General features: G+C 29.7%; 2 protein-coding genes across 3 annotated transcripts; one reads left to right on the top strand and one right to left on the bottom strand.

Annotated features, from left to right (window-relative positions):
- Positions 1-1,573: 1,573 nt before the first annotated feature.
- Positions 1,574-14,921, bottom strand: LOC112602597 (nucleosome-remodeling factor subunit NURF301). 2 transcript variants are annotated; one of them, XM_025350762.1, is made up of 36 exons: positions 13,653-14,921; positions 13,200-13,581; positions 12,850-13,135; positions 12,568-12,779; positions 11,165-11,329; positions 11,011-11,091; positions 10,584-10,937; positions 10,279-10,500; positions 10,045-10,196; positions 9,841-9,985; positions 9,547-9,684; positions 9,265-9,485; positions 8,616-8,916; positions 8,306-8,558; positions 8,137-8,248; positions 7,852-8,046; positions 7,475-7,784; positions 7,277-7,412; positions 6,901-7,211; positions 6,495-6,644; positions 6,308-6,421; positions 6,164-6,241; positions 5,958-6,094; positions 5,779-5,841; positions 5,492-5,621; positions 4,535-4,668; positions 4,247-4,475; positions 3,956-4,170; positions 3,800-3,896; positions 3,534-3,741; positions 3,276-3,369; positions 2,577-2,950; positions 2,347-2,514; positions 2,072-2,267; positions 1,923-2,007; positions 1,574-1,845 (listed from the first exon to the last, which is right to left on the bottom strand). In XM_025350762.1, the coding sequence occupies exons 1-36, from the start codon at positions 14,319-14,321 to the stop codon at positions 1,634-1,636; spliced, it is 7,329 nt and encodes a 2,442-aa protein (XP_025206547.1). In that variant the 5' UTR covers positions 14,322-14,921; the 3' UTR covers positions 1,574-1,633. The 2 variants fall into 2 exon arrangements, with proteins under 2 accessions (XP_025206547.1, XP_025206546.1); XM_025350761.1 differs by having other exon boundaries at positions 3,186-3,369; positions 13,653-14,321.
- Positions 14,922-15,486: 565 nt separating this feature from the next.
- LOC112602598 lies at positions 15,487-17,582 on the top strand. The gene is made up of 4 exons (XM_025350763.1): positions 15,487-15,743; positions 16,610-16,861; positions 16,953-17,166; positions 17,227-17,582. The coding sequence occupies exons 1-4, from the start codon at positions 15,618-15,620 to the stop codon at positions 17,541-17,543; spliced, it is 909 nt and encodes a 302-aa protein (XP_025206548.1). The 5' UTR covers positions 15,487-15,617; the 3' UTR covers positions 17,544-17,582.
- Positions 17,583-19,864: the final 2,282 nt, after the last annotated feature.

The raw sequence follows: 19,864 nt of genomic DNA, 5'->3' as shown, positions 1-19,864 counted from the left end.
AAAGTAAAAAATATACATTTTTCAATGCAAATTGATATTCACCTAATATTAAAAGGTAAATTGTAATACTCGTAAAAAAGAATATTAAAACAAATGATGTTGGTAAATTGGAAAAATTTTCAAAACCAAATAAAATATAATAGGTAGGTAACGATTAACCTATAAGCTCTATAAATTAATTCTAGCATTAAAATTGAATTTTTAGCAAAAGCTTAAAGTTAACTAGCAATTAGTGAAATTAGTTATAATTAATCTCATTTTACGGCACGTCGGTACCTACTTATGATTTTAATAGCACAGAAAGTCAGGTATGTGTATCGTTCATTAAACTAAATAATAAAATTGCAATTACTTAAAACGCGACTTGTCATGAAACGTATCGTAGTAATCATTATTAATATTGTATTAGTATGACAGCTATTGTGTAAGAAGTTCTCCTTCAAAAGCATGTGAAACAAATTAAGTTAGAACATAGGGAACGACGTACAGGAACGTCAGGAACCCGTCAATTTGGCATCGCGAAAAAATCAACGAGGTTGATTTGCTTATTAAACTGGCAGCCTGCAGTTGAGCGCTTTGCATTAACCATACCTACTAATAATAAAATATTTGTTTTACTTCTCATTTCTTGGTTTTTCCATTTTTTTTTAATAGTTATAATTACAATAGCCAGTATCAAACAAGTTTATCAAAACTAGATACAACAAAAATATATAATAGTAATAATAATAATAATAATAATAATAATAATAATAAAAGTAATTATTAATGGAAAAAAATAAAAATATTAAATTAAACAAATAAAAAAAAAAACTAAAAGGCATGTAAGAAAAACATCATCACCATTTATATAATAATCATTATTAAATCATAGTTAATTTTAACATACATAATTTTTATTATAAAATAAAATAAGAGTAGGCTCTACTCCTACACGTAATTATTTACATGCATTCAACACATTCAATAAACAAATCGTACAAATTTTTGGTTTTGAGTTATGACATATTTAAAGAAAAAAATATATTTAAACATTAACATATTGTATAAAACTTGTTTTAAGAGATAAATATAAAATATACATCACTGTAAAACTTTTTATTTATAATTATATATATATTATTTTTTACAAAAAACGGTTAAACAGATAAAAAATATATACTTTGATTTAGATTTTTGGAATGAATGTTTGGGCTTCTGAGCAGTTAAACAAACATCAATCGTTCAACAGTAACTTTGTCATAAATTTATTATATTGTATAATAGTTAAGTTATCCAAATAAATTTGATAAAAAAAAAGATAGATTCACTAGCATATCATTTTATGTCAATAACAAAATATCAATGTTGTTACTGAATAGGCAGTGAACTGTCCGAAAAAATTTGTCAATAAAACAAACCATAAGTTAGCTAAAAATATAGATTTTCTCTTATACATCAATAATTTCTGTTATGATATATTGTATTAATAAATAAAATAATCTATTGAGTATATATTATGTATGTTTTTTTTTTCTAAAAGATAATAATAAATAAGAACAAAAACGTTTATTAATAAATAATAATAAAAAAAAAAAAAACATTTTAAATGTATGATGCTAAGAAAATTATCACAATAATTGAAAACTATTTTTTAGACTTCCATGTATTGTTCACAAAATTTGTCCCTTAGATTTTTCAATTTTGACACAAAAAACTGTTCTAAGATTTCGGCACACTTATAGAATTGCGACTCACGTGGATTATAATACCTACAATTATCAAAAACCTTGATCATATCACGAATGAATTCTGTGAGATTCTTGTACTTCTTATCGGTCACATTTTTACCAATGCAATTCAAGTCTAATGAAAATAAGTAAGTGGTAACAAAAATTTAAAAATAATATTTTAATTCAATTTAAATAGAGAAGTATCCTTACCCATAGGCTCCTTGACAACATTGTAATAATCAGGAGCTTCATGAGGATCTACTGGATCCATGAAAGGCCATGCACTTTTATGCGACTAAAAATAAAAGCATTTTGTAAAAAAAAATATAGTATTTTTGTGATTCACATTAAATAGTTACATGTATTTGTTTGATGAGTTTCAATAAGTCATCGTTGTCTTGTTGGTTCAATGATTTCAAATTAGCAAAATTGATTTCAGAGTTGGACATACACCTAGGACAATTGTAGTCATCCATTTTATCGCCCTCACACTGTAATACACCAACACAGCTACCATGGAACCAGTCTTGGCATTTATCACAGCAAATATAAAATCTATAAGAAAAAAAAAAGTGCATTAATAAAATATTTGGCATACAATTTATTACATTTTTATTTAATAAATTCAACTTACTGTTGATCATCATATGGTTTTTTACATATACAATAGAGAACTTCAGGATCTCTAGATCGCTTGCACTCTGGACAAAACCATTCAGAAATTCTTTTAGACATTTGCACAGTGATGCCGACACAAGAACCATGGAACCAGTTGTGACACATATCACAGCCAACATAAAACCTAAGACCAAATATAATTACAACATATTTGGTTATGGAGCACAAGTCAAAATAGTTTTTTACTTAGAACTGTCATAAGGTGTTCGGCATAGACACATAATTTTTTCTTTTTTACTTTTCTTTGGGCTGGATTTTTTAACTGGCGTTAATGATGATGGTCGTGAATGATTACGATTTGGTGCTGGAGGAGAAGTCTTCATTGGTCGTCGTCGACCAGGGCCCAAATTACTAGTTTTGGAATTAGTATTGGCATGTGGTGTAGTTTGTATGGTGGTTGGTGGACCTGAAGCGTGTTTACGTTTGCTACTACCTTGAGGTTGAGGAGGAGGAGTCACTTGTGTAGAAACTGGTGTTATTGAGTTAGACTTTTCAGTCACATTAGTGGATGTGGTCGTAGAATCAGCTGATGAAACAGTTACGTTAGCAGCTATTTCATTCTAAAAAAAACATCAAACACATATAAATAATTTAAATATGAATGACTTGTCTTCTAAACAGACATATTACGCCATTAAGTTAATTCCTTTCCCCTACAAGGTACTTTGTACACTGCAATCAAATCGAGTAACGACATTTCTGGAATCGGAACTGAGGATCGAAATTCAGGAAATTATGTTTGTCAGGAAGTTCGATAAAACCGAATTTCGAGAAAAACATGACTAAAATACATACCTGAATATCGATTTGCAATTCTTTTTCCAGAAGCGCCCTCTTTTTTAGTATATCTTTTTTCAATAATTCTTTTTGTTTGAACAAGCTAACCTGGAGTTTTGATTGAAGTTGTTGCATTTTACGAAGATCATCTCCTTGTTTTAGAGTCTGATACAATTTTGACTGTTCAGGAGGCACCAGCAGCCTATAAATACATGTACAATAATAACAATTAATAAAACAAATTAGACTAAAATTTAAATTAAAAAAAAACTGTACACACAAAAATAAGTAACATAAAAATTAGGCATGGTTATCAATTGAATTACAAAATTCCCCAGTGTTTTTACTAATAAAATATATAAATACCCAGAATTATCACGTTCAGTTGTTTTTTTGGGTGGTTCAAATTCTGACAAATTATCGGCATCACAAGATCGTTTTCTTACAGAAGATGCAGTTACTGTAGGTTGCGGTACTGGATCACGCAATTTTTGTTCTTGATATTTTTGTAATTGTAACAGTTTCTCTTGTGTTTCTGGATTTAAATCTTCATTTTTCAAGACATTTTTAATAGCTACAACAGTTTAAGTTAAAAAAAAAAATTACTATAGCTACTACTAAATACAACTTACATTGACTAATATAGTTTGGAGTCACTACAAATGAATTGGAGGACTCAGTTAGCTCTTCCTTACTAACCGGGGTTTTATTAACTGGAGACTTTGATGGCTAAAAAAATATATTATTAAGTTTCAATAACAAAGTATACTTTAAACAAAAAATTTTACTGGTTCAGTTTTAGTTTGAGTTAAGCTTTCTGAGATGTTGTTTGAAACAGAAACTGATGGCTTAGGAGAAGGTTCAATTTTAACCGTAGCTTGGGTTGTGACGGGTGGTACAATTCCAGTTTTTTGCACAGGAGGGAGTTGAGAATCTGGTGGTTGAACAGCTAGATAAATTTTTGTAGGGCCTAACACTCCTTGAGTACCGCTGGATTCTTGGGCTGGAATATTAAAATAAACACATTAAATTATAATTCAATTTATTTAGCATTTGCTGATATATTTTAAATTGTTCACCTTTTAAGAGTTGTTGTTTAACTTGTTGCTGTACAAGTTGCAATTGTTGAGGTGTGAAATCATTACCTTGCAACCCTTGTAACACTATTTTATTACCTTGTGTTGGACTTTGAATAACTTGAGCAGTGATACATTTTATTACTGTACCAGGGGGCTGATTAGCTAATAATAATTTTTCTTGTTCATCAACAATTGGTGCGGATACAGTTGGTACTGATCTATGTTGGTCCTAAAATCAGTGATCAATTAAATATTATAAGAAAATGAAAATTATAGATAAAATCTTACTTGAACAATTCCAGTTGTATGAGTAACTCTAGGTGATAGTGGAGGTACAGATTGATTAACTTTTTGTACATTTTGCTGAGGTCGTACAAACTTAATTGTCTGGCCACCACTACTTATTATATTGGCAGAGGTACCTAATTAATTAAAAATAATGATGTATCCATGCTTTAAATCATTAGTATTAAGATGACCAGAACATGTATATCTTTGTCATTCAAATGTTTAAAAGGATGTCAGCACAATATTTGTTTTCAATCTCAGACCTACTCGCAACATAATTAAAATACTTTTACCTAAAATTGTTTATATGACTTTTGAGTAATCATAGAGTAAAAACACATATTACAAAAATGATAGATGATATTTTTGAGGGTTTAAAATATTGAGTGAATATTTTGTTATAATTTGACTAAGTAGTAATTCAACTTTTAAAATAAAATAAAAAAATTGTTTTAACACTATTTAAACATATCATTGTCATACCCTCAAAAATATTATGCTCTATAATTGTTGTTATGGATGGTTCCTCTAGAACATAAAAAAAAAATGATTCTGAATAAAGTGTTTAAACTATGTTACATATGGGCTAGAAAGAAGCTGCACTGACATTCCAAATAGGTGTTATTAGTTTTAAAAATTAGAGTGAATTAATTTATTGTCAAGTTAAAATTATCTGTATTACACATTTAGTTATTTTGATACTTTAATATTCAAGGGAGCGTGATAAATACTAAAATTTAAAAATGCTCATATCTTTGAAATATTAATTCTAAAATTAAAATATAAGAAAAAGATATTATTTTTACTATAAGTTTGATAATAGGTTAATTCACTCTAATATTAAAACTAACAACATACAATTAAAACAAGAAAATTTAATATGAAATTAATATAAATATTAATTTTTAAGATAGATAATACTTTTGAGTATGGCGTTCTCTTTGTTTAAAAACTTACTAGTATTAGGTCGTATTAGAACTTGTTGTCCATTAATAGTGGCTATAGTAGCTTTATTTGGATTAATATGTTGCACAATCATTTGTTGACCTTGTGAAACATTTACTAGCTGTCCACCTGAAACTACCACCTGTAAAATATACAAATCATTATTTTTCATCATATTTATTCAATGTTATTATCAATAAAAAAATTATTTTCAATAAAAATTTAAGTATATATATATACATATAAACAATGCATTTTATCAGTTGATTATATTAACATATCAATAATATTCATATTACTTGAGATGTTTGAGGTTTTAAAACTTGTTGAATAGGCTGTGATGCTCGATTCAAAATAATTGTCTGTGAATATACAAAATAAAGTGATAATATTAAAAACTTAGTAACTTTACATAAACAATATAATAAGGATACAAAAGATTCCATGTACACACACATATCACACATTAAAACCTTACTTGAGTTCCAGACTTTTGAAAATTATTATTATTTGTCAATATTGTATTCTTAGCTATCTGCACATTTCGAGATGGGCTAGAATTTATGTAGTTGGTCACATGCAATTTTCCATCGGGTAGTTGAATAAGTTGTTGTCCTATATTTATCAAATAATAAAGTTATAATATTTAAATTAAAATTTTTATCAGATTATGAATATTATTACCTGGTAAAAGACCTTTGAATTGTAATTTTCCGTCTTCACCTTTAATACATTGTAATTTTTGTTGTGTAACATTATTAGCTAATAAAAAATAAAAAAAAAAAATTTTTACTGTTTAAATTTTGATGCATGTTTACTCTATCTTACTTGTTACTATTTGTGAGTTTGACGATTGAATCTTCATTGAGTTTTGATTTATTACACTAGTGTCAGTGATTATTGTTTTTGGTGTTGTCACAAGTCTGGTTTTACCATCTGGACCTAAATTATCAAGAATAAAATAAAAATAAAATTGGGTACTCCTATATTAATTTGGAAACTAAATAATACATACATTTAGTCATGAATATACGTCGAGTAGATGGAGTGGTATTAGTAGTAGTAGTAGTTGGTTTATTGACAACTCGTGGGGAAGATTGAAGTAAAGTAGGACTTTGAGCTAAAGGTTTATTATTAGGCATCAGCCTTAATCTTCCACCTTCACCTGTACAAATAATGATAGTTTAAATTTATTCTCATCAATTAGTAAAAGATAATTTATGTAAGATTAATTTGCTAGCAATCAGTAAATGAAAATAATAATTTTAGGTAGTTAGGTATAGTATTTATGATAATAAAACATTATCAGTATTAATATAAATGTTAATATGTAAATAAATGACATCGTTTTTATAACTAATAAAATTATATTTCATGGCTCTAAAGAATTTTTACCAGCATTAAATGTTAAATAATCTTACCAGGTACAAGTTTCATACGTTGTGTTGAACTGCTAGTCACCAGACTCTGTGAGTTGGATACTTCCATGCACAATTTCTTATTTGAAGAGTTATTATCATTATTTACTGATGATCTTTTATAAGCTATTCTTTGGGCTCTGAGAGACTGTTCTAGTTGCTCTTTTATGTTTTCAGTTGCATCTGAGTTTTGTAAACGAAGTTTATCATTTATATTTCGATTGTGAGAAGAATCATTATGCAATAATTTATTAGCAAAAGCTGAAGATGCACGTGTTTTCATGGCTTGTTGCATTTGCATTTCACGTTCCACTCTGTAAAAAATAAATGAAATGCTCGGTAAAAATAATAATGAATACTGAATAATAATAAAATATACCTTTCATGGAACTGCTTAATTTCTACCAGCTCCAATTTACTTTCATCTACCCACACTTCAGATACCTGTGGTGCAGTGTTTCTTGGAGCTTCCTCTCTTTTACGTTTTCTTAAACCACTTCGTATGGGTGTCACCTCTGAATTTTTAAAAAATAAATGTTTTAAAAATATATTAATTTTAAGATTATATAAGTCTTACCCCTGACTTGTTTTGGTATATCTAATGGTATTACAACTTTGCGTATTAAATATTCAGTATGTTCATTGAACTGGCCTGAAGTACGGCACTCTAAAGTTTCTGTAGTAATTAATTCAGTTTCAGTTGTTACTTCTCGTTTACTAGCCAAATGAGCAGTTTTAGAAGTTAACTCATCCCATTTTAGGCACGCCCACAAGATTCTTAATTGTAATGCAGCAGCTGATATGGTGTTAAACATTATTGTTCTATAAAGCCAACATGTTTTAAAATATGGTCTTGGACAAGGATATGGCCACACAGCATTATTGGTCTGAAAGACAAACAATAGGAATGAATGACAAGGAACAAAAAAAAAAAATTATCATAATGTTTTATACTTTGCTATTTGGATTGAAACCATTTACAATATCATGTCCACCGCGTCTAGCTAATTTTTGAAGCTCGTGTTTAGGTAATACTAATAAACTGCAGCGTTTACTACGTGTATAAAATCGTGAAGTAGGAGGATACTTAATTTTCTCTGCTTTCTTTTTAACAGGAACATTATTACTCGAAAGCTTCTTTAAATAAATCTACAATGAAAAAAATAAATAATAATTAGGTTATTAATAACTAACAAATATTTTATCAGACTGATTAAATCTTGGTTTAGTTTAATTAACCTTTTTTCGTGTATCTTCAGTAGAATAAATACGTCCATCATCTATACAATCTACTAAAACGCCTTCCCGCTTAGCACCACCTCTTTTCCTTGCCGGCTTCAAAACACTTAGACTAAAAACAAGCTCATTACTAAATGGCTATAAACATCATGTTTTAATGTTAACATACCCAGTAGGACTGCTGATGACATCAACTTTCACATTTTGTTCATCTTCACTTTCTGTTTTTATATCTTTTTGATTGGCGATACTCTCAGTTTTAACTTGATCATTTTCTTGAGTTACCTGTTCACTTTTAACTACAATATTTTCTACTTTTTTAACTTCAGTTTTAATTTGAACTGGTTCGCCTGAAGTATTATCAGTATTTTCAGTCTTTATATTTAATACACCCGAATCTTTAGGTATTGTTGCTTTTAATGCTGAAAGTTCAAATATGTTAAGCAATTAAATATTTAAAATGTATATTAACTACTCACCTGTTAGTTCTGATTTTAATATATTCATTCTTCGTAATAATGCTAGAAGATCATTTCGTACACTCACATGTCTAATACAAAGTGGACTATAACACGAGTCAGTTAAAGTAGTTTTGTTAACGGCTCGACAGCTACTATTATAGCATATCATGTGCTCAGACATTGTATTAAACGATAAATAATGCTGTTTGAGTTGAATCACACGTTTTTGTAAATTGCACAATAAGCTGGACTTTTCTGATATTTGTGCCAAGACTTCAGAAGACAATTGAGGAGCACTTGAAGGCTTAGTATTTACAGCCTAGAATTAAGTTATATCATATTAAGAATAGTTAAAACAATAAAAATAATAGAAATAAATTACTGGTTAAGTTAATAAAATGAAATCTTATTGAAATATATTTCTCAGTTATTGCAGAAAAACATGAGAAATTTTAAATTGGAATGTTATATTTTGTTAAAATTAATTTTTTTAAAGATAACATGAATAATATTTTTTTATGGAAATTACTAATAATATACTGTAACTAATTAACTTATTAATTAATTGGGAATGCCAAAAATGATATACTTAAAAAAATCTTTAAGAAAAAATAAAATTAAAAATAACTTAATTATTTAAATTATAACAAATTGTTAAAATATTTACTTCTGGAACTGTTTTTGAAGCATTCGTATTTTTTGTCATTATTGATCTTTCTTCAGCTAATTTTAATTGCATTCTTCTTGGCAATAACATGTCAGTTTTACATTTTTTGGCTAGTTTAGGATACATTATACGACTAGTAGAACACAATGTACTGCTTATATCAATGTTATCATCAAGTTTGTCAATGGGTGAAAGGATTTTCATATTTACAAAATCAATATCTGAAATAAGAGATATAATTATTAAATTTCTACACTAATTTTTTTTATTTTAAAAGTTTACCTGAAACACTATCTAAATGTATAACACTTTGGTCATCAAGAATTTTACTTGACACTTCTGAGTCAAATGTACATTCTTTTAATATTATAGAGTCGTAAAGTGTTTCGGCGATAGAAAATGTTCGAACTCCTTTATCATCTAATTAAAAACAAAACATTTTATTAAGAATTAATTAAGATGATCTCTTGGTTTAAGGTTATAAACCCTCAACCTAACATAGACCTTGTTATTCTTGTTAATTTTAATAATAAAACAAATATTTTTAATTCCTCCAAACTCATTTCAGTTATTTACCTTTGCCTTGAAAAATTCTTTTGGCAGGTCCAGCTGCTAAACCTTGTTTTGAAGAATCAGCTAATTTATAATCTCTTGTTTTTGATAGCCACTGCCATCCCCATTGACCATGAATTCTATATTCTTCTCCTTTTTGTTTGTGAACCTAAAATTTAAAGTAATTAGTAAAATTTCTAAAATTAAATAAAGCACATAAAAACTCACTTGATGTTTCAAACCTAGAGTATACTTGACAAAATGTATGGTCAATCTATTACGCTCATCTTCTTCTGCATCTTTATCTTTTTTATCTTTTTTGTCTGTTTTTTTCTTTTCTTCCCGTTCTGCATGAGTAATACGATAAATTTTAACATGTCCTGAAACAGCCATATCAAATAATAAATGAGTAAAAAGCCAAAATTTTTTAATATACATAAATGTTGTAAGTATAATTTTTACCAAGTTGTTCGTGCCAGACTGGTGCATAAACAACTGGTTTAATGCAAGACATCAAAACAACCATAACTCTTGCAAAATCCTTGGGAGTAGAACAAGAATTAACTTGATTTAACCAAGGTTTACGTAACACTGACCAGTTGATATGCATCAATGATGATGGTAACAAGTTGTCTAATGAAATAATAGTTTGTTTGACAGTACTTATCAGTGTTGAACGAGCACCTAAAATTAATATAAAAATAAGCAAAGGAAAATTAAATATAAATAAAAAAAATATGTTAAGTCAATTAAATACAACTACATACCAAATATTTGTCCACACCACTTGAATTCACCAGGTCCCGTAAGTGAAAATTTGTGGGACATATATCGTTTTTTATCACGTTCTTCATTTTTTTGAATCTTGTTTAATGCAGTGGGGTTTGTACTGTATTGATTTACATATGTCTTAAAGCTATTATCCATTCCAAGTTTGTATAAATAGGTACCAGCTGCTATGTGTTGAGCTTTGAATCGGGTTACTCTAGTACCCAAGTTATCTAAATACGAATGAACTGGAGAAGGTTTTTCAATCACAGGTATTTTTTTCGGTTGTTCTGGCGTTGGGCGTTGTGAAACTTGTGCAGGTTTTAAACGTAAGGATCTGTTACGAGTACTCCCTAAAAATAAAAATAATATCCGTGAATTAAATTCTTTAAATTGGCTTAAAAAAAAAAAATTATTTCTATTTACTTAAACTATGATTATGTTCACTATCATCAACATCCATCGAATTTTCATCATTTTTTGAGTCACCACTACCATCTTCATTTTCTAAATGTATATTTTATATGAATAAATTTATGTGAAAAATACAAAATATTTCAAATATTTAATATATACATACCATTTTTGTCTACAGATACATCATCTGAATTTTCTTGTTTACTTTCTTTTTTTGATTCATTATCTTCCTTCACATTGTCAGTACTATCTTCACTGTTACCATCATTCTTTGACATTTCAGTTTCTTTTTTCTTTTGCATCTCTTCTCTCATACTTATTATATAACCTATAATATATAAATAATTAATAGTTGCTTCTACTATCTATTTAAAAAAAAAAATAAATATTAAATGATGATGAAACTAAGAATATTAATAACAATGAATTATTATTAAAATTCTATTTAGTTTATAGTCTAATAAATTAATTTCAGACCTTCTACTGTGACAAATTTATGAAACATTGACTTTTGACTTCAATTTTAATTTAATTTAAACTTAGTTGTATTGAAATCTTTACTAACGTCAGGTATAAGCTTTTGGTTATAACGTAAAAGATTACCTGATATTTTGAATTCAATGTAATTAATTTCTACTATGCATAATATTACTTTAAAAATGTCTTGTTTAATAAATAATAAGAAAAATATGCTTTTAGCAAATTATTTGATTGAAGTATTTAAATATTTACATAACTAAAATCTTTTCCAATAAATTGTAGTAATCAACATAATAAAACTGTTGAGTTTTTTTTTTTAAAACAGGGTTTTATTATCATGAATTTTAATACTCAAACAAATGATAATAGATATAATTAGAATATTCAAAATTATTATATTAAAGATTACTTAATTCAATAATTATATTACCTCATATCATGCATGAAATATAAATATAATTACCAAATGCATCATATAAAAATATAATAATTACATTCATAAGCAGGCATAGGTCCTATTAATGGGGAAGACAATACTATAGTAGCATGAGATTTCAGAAATGTTGACAACACTTGATTTTTTTTCTTCTATGGCCTTAAGATGAAACAATCTTTGGAATTAATTTTAAACCCAAAATCGTGTATATGGTTATATTATTTCAAATTGAGTAAAATAAATATATTGATTTATACAATTATAAATTTGAACATAAAAATATCATAACAGTTTTTAATGTATTTTTTTTAACAATAAAAAAATTAATTAAGTAAAACAAGTATTACATTATTAAGTTTGAGGTATAATTGGAACTGTTGCGAGCCATTAATTTCACAGAATCTTGGAAGCAGAGAATCTCAAAAGGTAAGCAACTACCTTCCCTGTGCATGCTTATGGTTATATTAAATATATTTTTTATTACTTGTTCAACAGTTACAATTAAAATATTAACTTAATATTTATAAAGATTTCTAAGAGGATTTACATTAGAAACCTAATCTAACCATCAGAAATAAACTATTAAATTTGTTTTGAAATTTCTTTGATGTAAATAATATAATACTATTAACAAGGTTCTAATTACTTACTGTTTTCTATATCCAAAAATGTTTTTCTATTTGATGGTCGATACTGTAAAGTTAAGTCCATAGTTATTTTCATTTGTCGATTAATTTCTTCTTTGACTTTTTCTATTTCGTTGAAAAGAGTAGATTCCATTTCACGATCTAATGAGTCTATTAATAATCCTAGCTGTTCTTCTGTTGTATAATACCAACACTCTCCAGTTTCTTCATTTTCACTGTGTCACAAGATAAAATTTTTCAGTAGATTTAATAATATAATATTATTATTATTATAACTATACTTACATAAAAATTCTTCTAACTAGAAACCAATATTTACGACCATGTCGGTCATAAGCCAAGTGGTCCTGACGGGACGATAAACCAGATTTCTCATCATCAGGTATACAATCAGATACTCCAATGACTTTATGCTCTTTGCACAAATTACATTGCCAATCTTCTGTAGGAACATCATGTAAAGGAGGCTCAGCACACTCTAAATGAAATACAGCTGGGCAGGTCTCACAACATAAAAGATCACCCATTTTATGGCACACTCGGCAATGATCATCATATTGAAAACTGTGACCTATAAAATGAATGTTTGATTAATTTTTTAAGACTTAACAATTTATTCATATATTAATGTATACCTTCATGAATAAAATCTTCTCGAATAAGAGTAGACGTTAAAAATTGATCAGTTAAAAACTGCAGTACAGATAATCTATTTTTGATGTTTGTAAATGGATATTCATCTCCATTATTAAATACTTTTAGAACTTGTGGATCAAATGATTTATCAGATTCAATGTATTCTCGTAATACTTCAGGCCATGTAATAGTATCCATAAAATACAATACACTATTGATACTGTCTTTTTGATCGACAGCACCATAATGAGTCTGTTGTAAATCTTCTTCTCGTAATATTGCTTTAAGCAGCATAATATGAATCTCTGCCAACAGGTAGCTTTGCTCTTCATAAACAAGAGCTGCACAAAAGTCTTCAAATCGAAATGGAGACAATCGCACCTATAACAAAATATATTAAAAATATGACTTGGAATAGAGAAAAAACTATCCAATTTTTAAATATAATATACCTGACTTTTAAACCGTCTTAACACTTCATAAACGCTCAATGCCTGCATGACATGTTCAGTGGGCACTAGGAGATCTTCTGAGGATTTGGGTAATTCCAATTTGGGTATTTCTTCACCCCTAAGCCATAATGGCTCAGGACTGGGATTTCTAATATAAGAAACATTGCTTTTACGTGCACGGCTGGCTACAGAAAAGCTAGACACGGAGAAATCACTGTCACTAACATCATCAACATCTTCAACATTTGTGTCAGACTGTTCACTCTCAGAGGGCTCTTCACTCTTTTCAGACTCATCAAAGTCAGAACCGTAGTGGTAATCATGACTTTTGTCAACAGTAGTCTTTTTCTTATTCTTCTTCTTACTAGTCGAAGGACGCAGTGTCCTAGATTTTGGTACAACTGGCGTCTTGGGCGTTTTGGGCTTTTGATTAGATCGCCGTGTGCTACGCGATGGCGTTTCGACAACAGGTACGGTACGATTACCAACAGACGCAGGAGCGCTGCGTCTTGAGGCTGCAGACCGCCCTGGTGCTGGAGATTGGACAACGTCTACAGTCTCGAGGTTCTGCAGGTACTTGGGTTTTTTCAGCAAGTGCATTTGAAACTTGGGTTTGTCTGAACCCGGAGTTTTCGGAGGACGGCCTCTGCGCTTTGGTCTGCCAGACATGATTCGCGTTGTTATCACTACAACAACAACCACTACTGGCGACCGTTATTCGGACGATAACCGAATACAGAATAAACAAAATAATATAGCGCGGGATCGTCCGCTGGGACGTACAGCACCCCTGAGGACTAATCGCACAGCGATGATCACCACGGTTGTCTCGAGGCAGGATAATACGGACTATCGAGTCACCAACAAGAAATAACGATGGAAATGATAGGTGGCTGGAGTTGTGATATTGTTATGCCCGCGATCCGTGGACACGAAAATCGCGCGCACACGCACAGCTGTCGTAGTAGCGAGTAGGCCTGCAGTGCGTGTGCGTCGTCAGCGAGCGCGCGAAAAAAAACGGACGTTAACGGGCCAACGGCGGATGCCGAGACGCGGTCATGTGACCTTCGTGGGCCTCCAAACTCGACGCACTCGTTTTCATCGCGAATTACCGTGTTACGTACCGCCGTAACAAAAACACTATTATCACACACTGCAGTCGTGTGGTCGGCAGCGGCAGTTCGCTTCGCTTGCAAGTCGTCGTCGTGGTCGGCAATCGCCTGGCGGGCACGCGCTGTCAAGTAACCGTTCGTAAACAAAACAAAACGACACAGCGGGAAGAAAAAACGAAATGAAAAAAAAAAAAAACTAGCACTGAATGTTAAATAACAATAATAGTAATAGTCATAGGAATAATAACGTCGTTTTAGTGTTGTGTTGTACACTTCGTTGTTAGTGCCGTCTTACTCGCACCAGTCGCCTAGTGACGGTGTTGCTGTGCGAGACGGACTTGGTAGTGCGGGTGAAATGCGACGCGTCCCGCGAACTCCTCCAATCAACACGTTTTGCCATGAACTCTTGCCGCCGCGGCAGCTGCAACTGCCGTCTTCCGCTCCCATTGGCCGGCCACCGATCCTCGCTTTCCATCACAGCAGATGACGGTCATCGCGTGGCCACTGTCCCGGTTGTTCGGCCACCAGATGTGGCCACCAATTTACCGGAGTGGCCGATCCCGTGATCTCTAGAAATTACCGTTATTTAGGGCCACTAAAACGTGTGGCCGCTCGTTTATTTTTTGAACGATTGGTCACACTGTCTTTCCTTATCACCGACAATGGTTACGAGATAACGCTCTGCGTCAGCTGCTAGTCTGCTTGTGACCCGTTGACGGCAGAATTGAAGGAATTCCGAACTGACCGAATTACAACGAGAGACTAGATTCGAGTTTGTAGTTATTCTGCTACCTGACGTTTTGGCTAGCCATCTCTTCAAGATTGTTTAGTCCGTCCTTTGATTTTTACGATCATGTACAAGTTGAAGCCGGTCGTCCGTGCTCCTCCGTTGATTGAAAACACATGCCGTATGTATAAGCTCAAAGATTTACAACAGATATCGTTCGCCGAGGTGCCGAAGAGCGACAAGTCTGACAAGGTAAATGACGTTTCCGTTTTCTATTTATTTGTTTTGATAACTATTAACTACCGTTAACCACTTGCTCATAATTTTAAACTTGGATCGAAACGCTCGACTCCCTCTGCAGAATCGACTCCAAGTTCTTGGATAAAAAAAAAATTGTAACTTACCATTTTGTCGATAATCACACTGTTTCGGAATAAAAATTTTTATGAGAATCGAAAACCGTGTCATGATGGTGTCGCGCAACAAATGTCAGTCTTTACAAAATTACAATACTACTTAACAGTTAGTGCTTAATGGTGATCATAGATTGATTATTCTAACAAAATTATTCCTTATCATACTTAAAAGATACCAACAACATTACTTGATCCACAGAATAAAAAAAAAAAATTACTTGATCGTCTAAACGCATGTGCATGATAATAGCTAATGGGTCGGCGACCGGCGTCATTCTTCAAGTTGATCATCATTTTGCATTTACCATTCAAGTCAATGTTTACTTACATAATATATTTCAAATCATAATAAATGCCACTTTATAATTCTCGTTTTATTTCGCTTTATCCACGAGCGATTATCGGTCAACGGGTTTTCCAATTATTTCGCGCCTTTTCGCAAATTTTGAAAAATTATAATTTTTTTTAAGGACAAACGGAAGTCTAATGGCAAACTCAAAGGATTCTTCAAATGAAAAAAAAAACGTTTACGATAATAAACGTTCTGTAGTGAAAAGCCAATTCTTATCAACAATGTTGCACACAGTACCTACCTAGTTCTAAATTATGTTCTTTTATAACTTTTATGTTTCAATTTTTACTATAGTAATCTATTTTGATTGATAATTTTTGTCATTATTTTATAAATTCTTTTTGATTTAGTTGCAGGACAATTTAGATGAAACAGAATTATCTGACCAAGAAATTCAAGTACTCTTAAAAAAACAAAATGAAATTATCAAAACATTAGAACAACTTGAACTTAGATTAAATAAATTAGATGTAAAATTCCCTGATTTAAAGGAAAGTGTACCCCTTCCAGAAAAACAACAATCAATTCAGTGTAATGTTCATAAAAAACATGAAAGCAGTCTTAAGTCTGTAGTCAATGATAACATTGAAAATCTGATAAAAGTAATATTTTAATTGTCATTAAAATAATGATATGGTTTGAATTATAGTATTACACTATATGTATATAATTGAAAATTGTACATTTTCATAGAATGATACTGTTGTGTTTGCTGATCCAGAAGATCCACCTTATTCTCTATTGACTTTACCAATCTTGTGGCCAACAGTTGCATGGGATATTTCTTATCACATACATTCATCTGTATCAAAAGATTTGAAAGCATTAGAAACCATTAAAGCATTCAAAAATGTGATTTGTAAAAACTCTAAGAACATTGTAAAAGTCTTTGTAATATGGCAACACAGTAAGTTAACTATCAAATTAGCTCAAAATTTATAAATATTCTAATTATTTTTTTCTTTAGTTAAGCCTAGTCCTAAAGTGGTCACATCTCCAACAGAGTCATCTATCGGTGAAGTATCGTTATTACGGATATTCAATCAATATCTACCGCTGTATGATGCTGATCAAATAAAATCTGATAAAACTTTAGACCTAGTAAATGAAATTGGGTATTCGGAAAATGATCGAACTACAGAACTGTATCACCTGATTAAGGATTCAAATACAAAACTGAACATTACAAATATTGTTATATGGTCTTTGTTGTACAAAAAAAGTAAACACCCACTAAACATAGAAAAGTGGTTATCATACTTTACAAAAATTATAATTGTGTAAAAAATTTCTTATAAAAAATAAAATATTTATTTACTTAGACATTTGTATTGATAACAATATTTAACCTTATTTAAATCAGAATGGATCAATACTTATTGTGATTGAGCTTGAACATTCTATGAATCATACCTACTTATTATTTATAATAAAGTCAGTGTTCCTTACCTGAAGTTGTGAATGATGATCTTTGTGAAATATTAAAATAATAAGAAAAAATTTATTCAAAAATAAATGAATAATTACAGAGTAATGTGTCGATTCACATTAATTTATTTTCTTTGATGCTGATTAAAATATGAGTTTAATAACCAATATATTTTCTTGAATAATAAATTAGTCTATTTTTACAGATTATTATTAGTTACAACTTATGACCTAGCCAATTTTTTTTAAATTTTTATAGTAACAACCTTATTCAATATTTGTTCTATGATTTGTACTTAAATTATTAATCATTAATCAGAAATGAATTTTATACTCTCGTCTATTAAATTTTTTCTTACTATGCAGCACATAAATTTAAAATTTTTTTTGTTTTCTAAAAATTATTGTTTAAATAGATAAAAAAAAAAATTGATATATTAAACATTATGTATAATTTTTACATGTATTATTTTTATTACATTGTTGATTATTGAAATGTGAAATTGCACTATTTCAAGATTTTAATTAGCATCACATTAATCTATATTATTACAACTAAATTTAAATTTCTATAAAAAATAATAGTTTCGCCCTAACCGATTTAACTCGTTGATTAAAAATACTTTCAGATAACTCAATTTAACATAGATTTTTGAAAAATTTTCCTTAAATAATTAATACTCTGGTAGTACTAGTATACTATAATACACTGTTTATGAATACCAAAAATTCTAGATATTGAACTAACATCAAATCTGTCCACTAATCTTCATTATCAACTCTTAAATGAACTCGAATCAAATTACGCTTCAGTAGTTCAATCATAATCGTCCTAAATGAACCATCAATAATAAATCAGTGAATCTCAAAACTAATAAACACTAATGAATTAGCAAAAGTTCAAAAAAAACTAAATGAACATCTAAATTAAAAACATTACAGTATCAAATTCAGATAATTTACGAGTACTTACTCCCTAGCATGGAATACCTAACAAATAGGTACCTACGATAAAAAATTAAATAATCCTAGCGTTGATTTTAAATGGCAAATTTATTAATAATTACTTCTCTAGACTTTATCAATTTCGATTCAAAACAAAGCAAAAACATAAAAGAGAAAAATTTGGATAAATACCAAAAACCTAGTTGTTGAAAGAAGATTCACAAGAAAAGTTAAATAGGAATTGGACAATATTAAATACAATTCATCAATTCATATCGACCACATCGTGCATCGAGAAAAAATTAACCTTAACAATTCAATTCTCTGTATAGCGACTAAACAAATATTAAAACAATATAACGTAATCTCTCCTTTGAAAAATGAGTCAGTCAAATCTGAAATGAATGCTGAAAAAATCTAAATCTTCGATAGACGATAACCATTTCACATTCTGCTTCACCTCCGTGAATACGATGAGCAATACATTGAGTACCTATGCTGATAAAATATCAAATGAAAATATCAACGAACCAAATGACAAAATGTATTATCCCTAAATCCTCCGTAGAAATATAACAAATTATGATCAAACTATCATATAAAAAAAACCCAAAGCACGATATTATCACATATAAAATATTAAAAAACCTTATACAAAATACACTAGGTAGGTAGGTATCCTATAAAACTCAAGCCACACATGTTGACATATTTCACTTGCCTTGGGGATATGCTATCATAATCCCAGTATAAAAACCAACCCACTATTCCACAAGCTACAGACCAATCAGCCTTCTTCCATCACTAGGTACCAAAACTATATGAAAAAATAATTGGTTAATAGGTTAAAACCATTCATACAGATTATTCCAAAAATCTAAAACTTCAATTTGGATTCAAAATGTATCACTCAACATATCATCAAATCCAGAAAAAAATTTTAAAATTAGTTATAGGTATATGGTTTTGAAAAAAAAAATTAAACAATAGCCATCTTCCTAGACATAACTCGAGCTTTCAACAAGGTATTGAACCGCAGACTAGAAAAAAAATTAAATTAACTAGCTCTCCCCAAATATCTAATTAAAATCATCATTTCCTTTTGTAATATAACTAAAAGGGCCTAAATATATAAATAGTACTATGTGTTACCTTTTTCTTCTTTCTGACAATGTTTTCTCTATTGATGTCTTGAAGGTAACCGGTATGTGTTAAGAAATTACAACACTTAC

This window comes from Melanaphis sacchari, unplaced genomic scaffold (genome assembly GCF_002803265.2).
Source record: "Melanaphis sacchari strain LSU unplaced genomic scaffold, SCAv2.0 Contig8_pilon_pilon, whole genome shotgun sequence".
NCBI lineage: Eukaryota > Metazoa > Arthropoda > Insecta > Hemiptera > Aphididae > Melanaphis > Melanaphis sacchari.
This window is presented reverse-complemented; position numbering and strand designations above follow the sequence as displayed.